The following is an 11,920-nucleotide window of genomic DNA, read 5'->3' as shown; positions in this document are numbered from 1 at the left end:
GGCGCTGCTCACTGGAGGCAAGATGCTGACTCCGGGATCCCCCGTCGTCCACGACCGAGGAGCCGCGGACCCGTCGCAGGGTCCGAGAAAGCGGTGGGAACCGCGTGGCCACAGCCGGTCCAAGCCTGAAGGAAGGCTGAATTCTGTCGTTAAGCGTCACCATTTTTCATGTCTCCAGGTCTTCGCCCGCGCGTAATGACACAAAAAAAAAGCCGGTGGGAATTGCGGCACCTGTGTTTTTGGGGGGCGGTGATGGGCTTTGCCGTGGCCCCTCGTGCTTCACATGGACGCAACAGTGTCAGAGGCCCTCATCGCCCAGGCTGCGCTGAGGCCGGGGTCCCGACACCCAGGGGCGCCCGCACCCCCCTGGGGGGAAGCTGCACCCCTGAGGGCCTCGCCTACAACTCCCAGGGCGCCCCTGTGCAGGACAGCCCCCAGCATTGCGCCGGGTCCCTTGCGAGGAGGGCGGCCGGTGTTCGCCGCGCACGCGCCGCGCCGCGCTTCCGCCTGTCTCCGAGGGACCCGGAAGTTGCCGCCGCCATGCCCGAGGCCCGCTCCGCGCTGCGGGAGATGCTGCCCAAGCGAGGTACCGGGCCGGACCCCCACCCCCTGCGCGTTAATTAATTAATTATCGTTAATTCAGTCAGATATTAAAATGAGCTGGATTCATATCATTATGATACATAGATTCGGCGTCGTTACATTAAACCGCACGGAGCGCACGTGCGTTCAGGGCCGCAGCGCCTCTGATTTGCTCCGCTCCGGCTGTCACCCCGGCCCCCTGCGCCAACCCCCTTCTAGGAGGCCGGGTTTTGAACACGGCCTGCGCCCAGCGTCACAGCAGGTTGCTAATAACACGAGTTCCCCCGAAACCGTCTACGTGGCAGGTCCCGCCGTACGCGGCCTACGGCCAACCCGCGCCGAAACCTCGCTTCTCTCTCGCCCGCAGGCCAGTTGTCGGTGGAGGACATGGCCACCCTGGTGCTCTGCAAGCCCAAGCTGCTGCCGCTGAAGTCCGTGACTCTGGAGAAGCTGGAGAAGATGCAGCGGGCGGCGCAGGAAACCGTTCGCCGGCAGGAGATGGCCCAAAGGGAGGAGCTGCAGCAGTAACGAACGGGAGAGGTGGAGGGAGGGCACGCATCGCCACTTTTCTCCTACCGAAACGGGGGCGCCCCGAGAAGCAGCGTTGTGGCTGCTGTGCTGCGGCCTCTGCCCGCTCATGTAGCGATCGCTGGGCAGCGCTAAAAATGGATTAGGGATAATCAGAGTTTGCATCTTCTTCCTGTGGGTGTGGATTTTGAAAGTATGGCTGGACCCATCATGCTTGGTTTTCATTTTGAGTTTTAGGGTTATTTTTCTCTCTCCTTTTTGTATAATAAAGCTTTATTAAAGTTAATCCTGACTTTAGAAGAGTGAGACAGTGTCTTATTTCTGCAACTTACTGCTTGAGGCTGCAGCTTTGCAGCTAGTCACTCTGATGTGTTGAAGTACAAGTACTCCTCACTTAATGTCATCTCGCTACTACGTTGCTGATCTATTAGAGAACACGCTCGTTTAAAGCCACGCAGTGTTCGGTTATAATGCTGTCTGGCGGTCGCCTGCTAGTAGGCAACTACTGCGATGCCATTAGATTCGCTTAACATCAGTTTGCTTAAAGTCGCATTTTTCAAGAACGTAACTATGACGTTAAGCGAGGAGTAGCTGTCTCACATGCTCCCCCCCCCAGATGAAAGCCTTTCCCAGTAAGGGGGAAGGGAACAGGGTCACAGCTGCAACAGTCTGTAAGATGAGCAAAAGAGCAGGGAAAGGAGTGTGGAGCCAGGTTTAGAAGTGAATCCAGAAGGGAGACCATGAGCAGAGAATCAACCCTCTGAGGGTGTAATCAGCTGATGCAACCCAAAACAGCTGTCTGGAGCTGTGAGGCAAAGTGAGACTTGGACCAGGCAGATGGCATCCCTTGGTGGATTTCCTCCAGCCAGAGGCAAACATTGCAAGTCAGCAACCTTTTAGGGGTGGTGGCTCAAAATAACAGCGCAGTCCAAAGACTCGCCCTGACTCTTGCTGCAGATGTGTCAGCTTCACAGGCTGAAATTTGCTTGCTAGGCTGCTGCCTCCTGGCATACATCACATTTTTTGACCACGGTCAGATCGCCAGGAGACCTCATAGAAGTGAATCCATGCACCTCCTGCATGCTTCTGACCTGTCTAACTAGTGCTTCTGTAGCAGGTGCAGACAACTCAGACTCTTTACTTACTGAACTACTATCAGTAGCCATTGCCAACTCCACAGGTAGAGTTAAGATGAATATTAGCCCAGTATCCTATTTTCAGCATTTTAAGTTTCAGCTAAACAGACATTCTGGAGGGCAAAAGATACTAGCAGACAACCTTAACGGTATTAAGGATCTGATGCTATTAATCTATATATGCCTACTCACCCAATTCACTCCTGCATTTCTTCTGTGAAGAAACGGTTAGATGAATGATTCAGGAGCCATGGAAAATGTCCGCTCTCTCAAAAATAGGTTTATAAAGATAAATGAGACTTGTGTGTGGTGCATTTCATGATTGAAGATTTCTCCGATTTGAAAGTCCTCAACATTAAAGACAAGTGGTCATCAGAATCTCAATCAGCTCGGGTATGTGTGGAGGTTGAGGTTGCATGAGCAGTTCTCTGCTTTCCACAATGAAACAATGGCAGGATACAATATGCAATTGTAATGCCCTCCTAGAGAGATCTGAGTTTCCGCTACGTCTCAGTGAATCCATATGTGTATGTCTAAGGCAGAGCTTGAAATCATCTGAATTCTAGAGCAGTGAGACAAGCTAGCCATAAAACAGCGACTAAATACAACTTTCCATGGTTTACATACATCAAAAGCAAGGTAACTCGTATAGTTTAACGTAATAAATTGAAATGTCCTATTTTCTTTAAAAATGCAACAGGACAGCTGTGGGTTAGATGTAATGAAGAATAAATGCTATTGGAGAAACTGCACTCATGTTTACAGAAGTCGCTGGTAAAAAGAACCTGCTAGTTTCGTTGCTCATTCATCTGCAGATAATGAACTTTCCAGAATTGATTATTAAAAACAGCAGAAAAATAGTTTAACCAAGTGTGTTTTTTTTAATACATTCTACCAGAACTTCATTTTTCCAGTTATATAGAAAAAAATAGATGTTCCAGCCACTATTTACTAGACTGGTCATTAAGACCAATCAGCATATACCCCTGGAAAAGACAAATGCATCTGATGACCAAGCCCTGCCATCCTTTTTTTAAGATTCTTTAAAACAAATAAACCATTTGTTCCTCCCAAAGCACAGTATTTTAACAGCAGCAGCCAAAGGTGGGTCACAGGAGCTCCACTTAACCCCTTCTATAAAGCTTCATATAAACCAGTGATTTTACTACAAAAAAGAAGAAAAAAACCTGTTCTTGAAGGAAAAGAAGTGGCAGTCAAAGAACAATGCAGAACATGGAATGATTAGGTCAGAAACATATGGCACTTACAAAATGGGAGCTTATTTGAAGGCACCACCACAGATGTGGTTACTTGTTCTATTATATGCCCATAGAAAGAAATTTAATTCCTGAAGATAAATTTATAAAGCTATTTTAAATGGTTTTTACCCCAAACAAGTATTTTTAAAAATATGAACTGTGCTAAGCAACTCTTTATGATTCAGTTGTAGAATATATATCTTTTTTTCCCTTTGAACGTCTGTGGGAGTCCGTTCTTATATTCAGTAGCTCTCTAGTTTGAAACGACCTCCATCACCTTCACTTACAAAACGCTTTCTTCCCCTGGGAAAACAAAAACAAAAACCACCATGTACAGACATTATTAGTTTCAAATGAGTTGCTCTTGGCTGTCCTTGTCCACCAGAGCTGAGGAGCCCTCGCTTGCATCACTACCTCCTCTCGGCACAGGAGCAAGATCACTTAACTGATCACCAGCTCCCTCTAACTGTCAAATAGTTGACTGTCTGAGAAGCCACGTCATCCAACCGAGCTCTCTAAACAGAACACTTGACTTGCAAATTTAGGCTTTTCAAAATGTGCCTTGTACGCTTTTATCTTACTTCCTCCTCCTGTAAACTTTCATGGGAACGTTACTACTTGTGAAAGATGCTGGCTTGATATTTAGGAGACTGAAGTTCTTCACATATTCAAAAAGCAGGCGTGGAACACACAGTGACAGGGCCTTTCAGAACATTTCCTGAATTCTATTTTTATATTAAGTGAGTTATTACATTCCTTTTTTCCTAAAGTATAATCAATTCAGCTCCTCAAAGACACCACCAAAGGCAATTTAAAGTGCCAAGTTTATGGCTGGTGGCTGCCTGGGAAGAGGATAAATAAGTTTTACATGCTGGTTTTCTTGTCATCTTGTCAATGCTTCTGTATTAAAAGCCACATTGACGCAGCTCAAGTTGAAGACAATTGATTAACACCCCCCCGCCAAAACAGTCCAGATCCATGCAGCATTTAAAATAGGCACTATAAACATACTACAGGGTGGGTGGAAGGGGCACGCTTTAATTAAAGTAGTTCTGAGCCGCTCTACTTAAAAGCGCCTGCAGTATCACGTATACTCAGCCTCCTGTGCTTTAAAATGATGGCAGGGGCGCTTTAAAGCTCATTCAATGCAAGTTAAAGCGTCCCCGCTGCCACTCTGAAGTGTAGGGACGCTGGATTCACATGACATGGAGGCTGCTGGACTCTGCTAATTAGAGTGTGTGATTAATTGAGTCTGCTCCGACACATGCTAATTAGCACACGTTGGAGCAGAGGTCCATCACACGTATAGGTGCCGTATAATTTGAAAGAGCAGAAACCCAAAAAACAAACCCTGGCTTCCTGAAAAGAGGACAGAAAGTATGTTTAAAGCTGTATGCTCTATAGGGTGCAATGAGGAAAAAAAAAAAGAAGAATGCGGCCACACAATAAACAGAACAAAACAAAATCCTGAACTGCCATCTGAGCAAGCATCATCTATCTATGCCTTGCACTCAATGCAGAAATAAAGTCATGGCATTGTAGATTATGTCACACTGCATACATCTACAAGGAGGAAAAGCTGATGTTGGATAAAAATTCTTATTTCTGGTATTTTCTTGACCTTTGATTGCTTGATTTAGCATCCTTGATAATGCTATCGCAGCTACATCACCACTCCAACACTATAAGCATGCTCCCTACCCCAAAAATTATAATAAAACTAAATTCCATCTTATGGCATCACTGTGACACCACACAGGTTGTTGGCATGATTGGAACCTCTGTCACCTCTGTTAGCGGAGTAACTCAGCGGAGTAGTCAGTGCTGGGCCAGCACTGCAGGGGCAATGGGCACAACTGGCGGGTTTCACCCTGTAAACAGCAGGCCGAGAGCAAGACTAGCATTTTGGATACCACTCTAGGTTCTGAGAGTGGGCACAACCTCTCTTACCTCTGTTTGGCTGCCAAAGTTTGAGTCTCTTTATGCCCTGTCCTTTTCAAACCTCTCCCTAGTAAGTCTTTTCTTTCTCACTCATGGCTCTTTATTCCAGCCCTATTTTCCCTACCTAGTCACGCCTAACCTTCCCCCCCACACCTCCCCCAGCCTTCTCATCCCGATTCTTCCCCCTAATCCTTCAGCCACTGTAGCTCCACTTTTCCAGAGCTGAAATGCCATGTCCCCATTAGGTTTATAACATTTTAGATTTGAACCTATGTTCGGTTACTTAGTGAGAAGCATTGGGCAGCCTTAATAATGACAAGTGCTATCACCATTCAGCTAGAATTATAAAGTACGTACCTAGAAGGACAGAGATCTCTCAGAGGTTTAGAAATGATACCAGCCTGGAAGCATTCTTCTACAAACCGCTCAAGCACCGAATAAGAGTGTGGCACATCCAGGTTAATATCTGGTATTTCACGATAAATTCGTTCATAACCCTGCAATGTCAGATTTAGAATACCGATTTCAATGTCTTGCTATACAAGCTTCCCTTTTATATTGTCAGAGCAAAATAATCCAAGCAATAATTCCAAGAAATAAAGTTTTTAATAAACCAGCTCAGTGTAAGGCTAGCACCATACCAGGCAAGCAGGCACATTACACCTACTAAATAGAAGAGCTACCAAATTTTAAGGCTCCTAAATGATGGGGCCAGAAAGTGGCCATGGTAAAGGACACATACAGTGCAGTCTTGTAGGTGGTGGCATGGAAAGGAAGACAATAGCTATGGATTGCACTACTCCTGCCGTACAAGTCAGAAGAATTTGGGCTTCATTTCCTCAATACAGGCACTGAGCTGATGCAAGAGGGAAAAAAGCCTACTAACAGGTACATATTTACTTCTCTTCTTAAGAGGCCTGGGGAAACTAACAGATGGGTCCCTGTCTGCTCTGATAACATGCACGCATTACTTGTTTTAGGCTTGTGACAAAACCACAAATAACTGATTTGACTAAATACATTATTTTTAAAGTCCACTGTAATTAACTCAATTTTGGCCGCCTCACTTATGAACATTATATTGCAACATTAGGAGGAGTTAATTTTTAATGCTCTCCTTACATAATTCTGTAGGTAGACATCTCCCATTTTCTTGGCAGAACATGTTTAAGTATCCTAAACTTTGCAGGTCAGCAAGGATTCACTGCCCAGAAACAAAGCTAAATCAGTGGATCACCACCATAGTTGAGGAAGATTTAAAATAAAACTGTCCTTTGAACAACCTGTAAATGCTTTTTTGATTTTCCATTTCACGTATACTTCTGAAAGACATACTTACTCTTCTCATTTGGTCCAGAGTAATAACAGAAGATGTCCACAGGGATTTCAGCAAATCCAGCATCATTTTAAAGGTCTTTTCCCCAGTTGACTCCAAAACCATTACAACTGTCTAAAATAAATCAAGTATTTAACCAATGCTGAACATACATCTTGTAAACATGACAAATGAGAAATACTATGAACAAAGAACTATGCAGCTTCCATGGCAATACATCCAGCTGTCAAAAGTACTTTGTGTCTTATCAATGAAAGGTATGATGGAAAGAGTCTTTGGATAAGGATACAAGGCATGAAAACCTACCATAGGTATTTGTTATAGGCCACCAAAATGGAAGAAGAAATAACAAAGTTTCTGTACTATTTCTAGAGGTGCTATAAACCACATAACCCCAAATTCATGCATCAGTTAGAGCAGCATTACAGATGGCTGTTTTCTGAAACTACACATGCTAGACACCTGTATGAAGAATTAAAATCTACTAGTATATGAAGGGTGTGACAAGACCAAAACTGAGGAACTGTTTAGACAGTTCCTTGAACAAGTTTATAAAAAGAAAATTTAGTGTGAATAATCAGTATTATGATCTCTCAAAATTGGAGGAAGTAGCAGGGAAGCATTTAAAACTATACCACATAAACTAGGAACTATACTAGAAAACAATTCTCCACTGACAAAGGATCATTTGTATCGTCTAAGAGAAATGGTAGACACCTATTAGAACAGCAATCCATTTGTCTGAAGTCTGGTGCAATAGCTCATGGCTCTGACACCAAGGATGTCTTGATTTAGCAGAACTGAAGCATTTTCTTGCTATTCTCCCATAGCAAGAAAGCCACGTACAAAAATATACAACTATCCAATAACTGACCCATTCTTGAGGTGAATCACTTAAAAGTTCCTGAATGCACAAACCCAAGTCAAAAAGCACAAGTTTTACTTGGAGAAATTTAGATATTCTAACAACATCAGAACTTAGGAAATGAACAACAAATTCTACTTATGCCATCTGCATGCCTGCATCAAAAAAAAAAAAAGCCAGCCCGCCTTTATTATGCATAATCAAAAGGATTCTGATTTCTGTCTTACTTCGTACACAAGTTCATGGTGAAAGTGGGGTACTTCTAGTTCTTGAAGGCAACGTTCGGCTTCAGATACATCTCCAGAAAGCAAATATTCCTTCAGCAACATATCAATCTATTGAAATAAATAAATAAATAAATGCCTGCAACTATGAGGTATAATTTAACAAGCTGATAATTCATTAGTCTATTGCATCATCTGGCAAAAAGTTACTCTCTCACACTGCAACTATTATTTTGATAAAAAATATTCTTAAGCTGTGAGGACATTACAGCATGTTGATGTTGTGTATGATAACCATGCATATACAAATGTGAAATGCTGTTTAATAGGTTCGAGTAGTCATACCCATGTTAAGATGTCCAAAATTCAAGTTTGTTACTCACCCCCCACCACCAAGTCCTGTCCACCTCATTCATTTTTCATTACTTGTGGCAGTATTAGCATCCTCCAGGCAAGTCTGGTTTATAACCTGAAAATGATAGGCTCCTTTCTTTAAATTCCATATTGATATCTAGAACAGTACTTCCCAAACTGAGGTTGGTGAACTACCGCAGGCTCCCTGCACCCTCTTTTTGGTTAAGTGTGCATGGCCATTTGTGAGAAAAGTGAGGGTTAACAATAAACTGGCTATCCAAAAACTATTTGGGATCTGCTGACCTAGAGCATATCCAAAGCTTGCTCCCTATCCTAATACAGTGAGTTATTACATTGTTTTAACTAATACCTTTTGAAAACCCACCTTCATCCACAAGGCCAAAAGGAATATTCATTAAAATACTGACATTCTCTCCCTTTGAATTCCTCAAGGCTTCTCATCTTGAATGAGCTTACCTTATTTAGATGGTAAACTTATAAAACTGCAGTTGCACCTCTGCATTCATTCACTATATAAAATATACATGCATGCTTTTATGCCAGCACCAAACAATATCAGAGAAGGCAGCTATTTCAACTAATGCAATGCTCAATAGCTGCAGGGGTTTAGGTTGTAGCCGTGTTGGTCTAAGGACATAGGCAGACAAGGTTCCTTGGGTGAATTTGATATCTTTTATTAGACCAACCCAAATGGTTGGAGAATAGCTGTTGTTTAAGTTAGACACATGCACTTCAAAATAGTAAAACACCATTTAGTCACAAAGTAAAATATGCTTCTTTCCTCCATGCTAATAAATCAGTATAAGCTTAGGTAGACAATACAGGCAGAACTCACCCCAGTAGGAAACAGTTTTGTATGGATTTGTTACCTCTTTAACGAGATGTTTTACAGATTGCTGTCCACCTCCTGATCCCCACACGTTGTCTATACGCTTTCCACCCTTTGTCACACTCAACAACACAGTAGCTCGGTCCAATGCAGCTCTATAAAGCAAAGGTGGCAGAGAAAAAGATCACACGAGAGAGAAAAGAATATATAGACAACATTTGGTTCTCTAAACCTTCTCTGAATACTAAATGCAGTACCCTCCTAAACATCAGGGACGACTTAGAGCACATACTCCCACATCCTGTCAGGAAAGGTTTCACAAGATAGATGGGGCAATCCCACCGCACAGATGGCTTCATGAAGTGGCTGTAGGTCCCACTTCACAGAAAAAGACATCAACCCATCATGCGTATATAGCAGCACATATGCCATTCCTGCTTAGATGGGTTGCTCACACTAAAATCAGTCAGCCCCAAGACAAGGGCTCTGCAGGACACTTCACACTAACCATCTGGGAACTGGCATTCATCAGGAAACATCCCCGAGATCTTTTCTCCATCAACTTTCCTCTTTCAGCTGCAGCATATTCAGGCCAGGCCATGCAGCAGCAGCAGGCTACTGAAGTTCTCAAGGCAGGGCCTGAAACGTTCCCCTCTAACGGGAATCCAATCGTGTCCTCTGCAGAGTAGTACAGAACCTGGAAACCTTAATATCCAGCTGACAGCTGGGCATGTAAACCTTCAAAAGGTGTTGCTAAGCCCAGATCACCTCGATGTGCGCGAATGGTTTCTCCACTAGAAGTATTTCTCATGTTTGAGTCAATATAGTTCAGGAACCTCTTTGAGGCCCAGCAACACAAAGTACTTCAGTGGAGAGGCAAAAACCAAATCTTTCCAGTGATATGGGAATTGGGGAAGCTTCCCAGTATACTGACAAGGAACTGGCTGTGAAAAAAACCCCAAAAACCTAGATCCAGCTGAACTACCATGTACCCAATTTAGGGCTACCCCCCTCTTTGTAAGCACCTGGGGGAGCATTAATCTATTCAGCATTAATGAATTAACCAAACATTAGTTAAACCTGGTTTAATCGCCCAAGAGTCAAGTCAACTAAACACTAAATAATATACTTTATCCCAAGACTTAGGTTTAGTCACTTCAGGTTTCGTGACAAACTCCCTCTGGTAGCATTTTTTTTTTGGAATAAAAATAAAAGTGGCCACACCTAGTTTACTTTAAAACCCTAAATTACTGGTGTGTCTGGGTCAGCATTTGGAAATGAAAATTATAACTATAAAAAGCAAAATCGCTTACCGAGCTTGGACACAATCCACAGTGCCTTTGTAGCCATCTATGTAAGTATTGCTTAAAATCCCATCTCCAACAGCTCTTGCAATAAATTGGCCTACCAACTGTGAGAGAAAATAAACATTTCTAATGCATATGTAGTTTCACAGGACCTTGAAGTGCAAGTTGTTTAGTTACTTATGCTTTACTTAAATATTTTTCCTACTTTACTTTTTTTAATAAAACATCTCAAATGAAAGAGAAAGAGTTTTGGGAGCTAGCAAGGAAAGTAGAAAGAGAAATAAGTTTACAGTCCAGACTAACATTTTAAATATAGCGTGCTTTTATTTCATTATTCCATTTAATTTCAGACCATTGAACTGATCATCATCAACTGTGGACTTTCAAAGAAAGATTTTGCCTCTTGTACAACCCGTTGTGTGCATACCTGCGGTGCTCTGGGCGAATCCAACGCCAGTTCAGGTAGCTCTCTAAGCAGTCTATCAAATGATTTTTCAACATCAGTTTTGCTGACTACTGTTCCACAAAGGTCAGACAGGAGCTTAGATGTCATTTCCCTGTGACTAGCCTTCCCTTCCAGTGCCAGTGACACTGCCAATACTGGCACACTACATTTCATTTCACCAAGATGTAAATCCTTCAGCATCTCCTAAATCCAAGTTGAAAAAAATATTTCAATTGCTCTGCACTAGAATTAAAGCTATATATGTATCACTGCAAGAACAGAGAAGGATTATTTGGGCACCTTAACTGCACATTCATATCAACAATTCATAATCTCAATCTCATCTCCAGCTCGTGGTTCGCATGCAAGTTACAGTATTTTAAAAAATGCAAGCTGTCTGACATACCGCAACTTCATTAGTATCTCCATGTTCAAAATATTCCTGTATAATTGGTGTTAACGTTTTTTCAAATGCTCTTTCATCCAGGGGTAGAACAACCGTTTCATAGACACAATTCTCCTGTTTCAAACAGAAAACAAAAACTTGACATCCTTCTCTGAAAACTGCTCTCTCCTCCCCAGTAGCAAGCCAGCCTGTTTTCCCCTCAAGTCCCAGGCACCTGCATGGCCAGACAGGCACAAGCATGTAAAAACCTGCAAGGAGGAGAGGACAAGCCCTCTATTTTCAGCATGTTTGTCAGCTTCAGGCATTTCGGGGGGGGGGGGGGGTGAAAAAAACAGTCGGGGTTGGGGGGGGGGGGGGGGGAATAAAAATCACACAGCAAGACATCCTGAGCACCAGGGTGTAACAGTATAAACACAATATTAAAAACCAGGCCTCTAACAAAGCTAGTGCTTCCTCCACCTCATTGTTTCCTCATGGACTGGCATATTAATTATTCAGCACATAATATTCCATAAATTCAGGTACAGACTGGTAATAAAATGGGTTGAAACAGCAAACCAGTTAGCCAACAAAGCCTCCAACTAGTGCTAATTCAGGACAGTAGATGTACAGGACAGAACTTGTTAGCTTTCCAAAAAGCAATTATCCTGGACTCTCATAACTAGTCAATCCCAAAGCAATCAAGGG

The 11,920-nt window shown here is 42.9% G+C and overlaps 2 protein-coding genes across 7 annotated transcripts in view; one reads left to right on the top strand and one right to left on the bottom strand.

The window, feature by feature from the left end:
* Positions 1–443: 443 nt before the first annotated feature.
* BBIP1 (BBSome interacting protein 1) lies at positions 444–1,407 on the top strand. The gene is made up of 2 exons (XM_006022809.2): positions 444–586; positions 950–1,407. The coding sequence occupies exons 1-2, from the start codon at positions 541–543 to the stop codon at positions 1,108–1,110; spliced, it is 207 nt and encodes a 68-aa protein (XP_006022871.1). The 5' UTR covers positions 444–540; the 3' UTR covers positions 1,111–1,407.
* A 1,697-nt stretch (positions 1,408–3,104) lies between these two features.
* The window catches only part of PDCD4 (programmed cell death 4), a 33,746-nt gene continuing 24,930 nt past the window's right edge, over positions 3,105–11,920 (bottom strand). For all 6 annotated transcript variants that reach the window (XM_025203193.1, XM_025203195.1, XM_006022798.2 and 3 more), the window contains 8 exons: positions 11,234–11,347; positions 10,810–11,031; positions 10,389–10,486; positions 9,116–9,230; positions 7,875–7,982; positions 6,786–6,896; positions 5,804–5,943; positions 3,105–3,808 (listed from right to left, as the gene is read on the bottom strand). In XM_025203193.1, coding sequence (XP_025058978.1) covers positions 3,748–3,808; positions 5,804–5,943; positions 6,786–6,896; positions 7,875–7,982; positions 9,116–9,230; positions 10,389–10,486; positions 10,810–11,031; positions 11,234–11,347 — 969 coding nt within the window. In that variant the 3' untranslated portion in view covers positions 3,105–3,747. The remainder of the gene's footprint in view (positions 3,809–5,803; positions 5,944–6,785; positions 6,897–7,874; positions 7,983–9,115; positions 9,231–10,388; positions 10,487–10,809; positions 11,032–11,233; positions 11,348–11,920) is intronic.

Source organism: Alligator sinensis, unplaced genomic scaffold (genome assembly GCF_000455745.1).
Source record: "Alligator sinensis unplaced genomic scaffold, ASM45574v1 scaffold559_2, whole genome shotgun sequence".
NCBI classification, from domain to species: domain Eukaryota; kingdom Metazoa; phylum Chordata; order Crocodylia; family Alligatoridae; genus Alligator; species Alligator sinensis.
The sequence above is the reverse complement of the archived record's forward strand: the minus strand, read 5'-3'. Positions and strand labels throughout refer to the sequence as shown.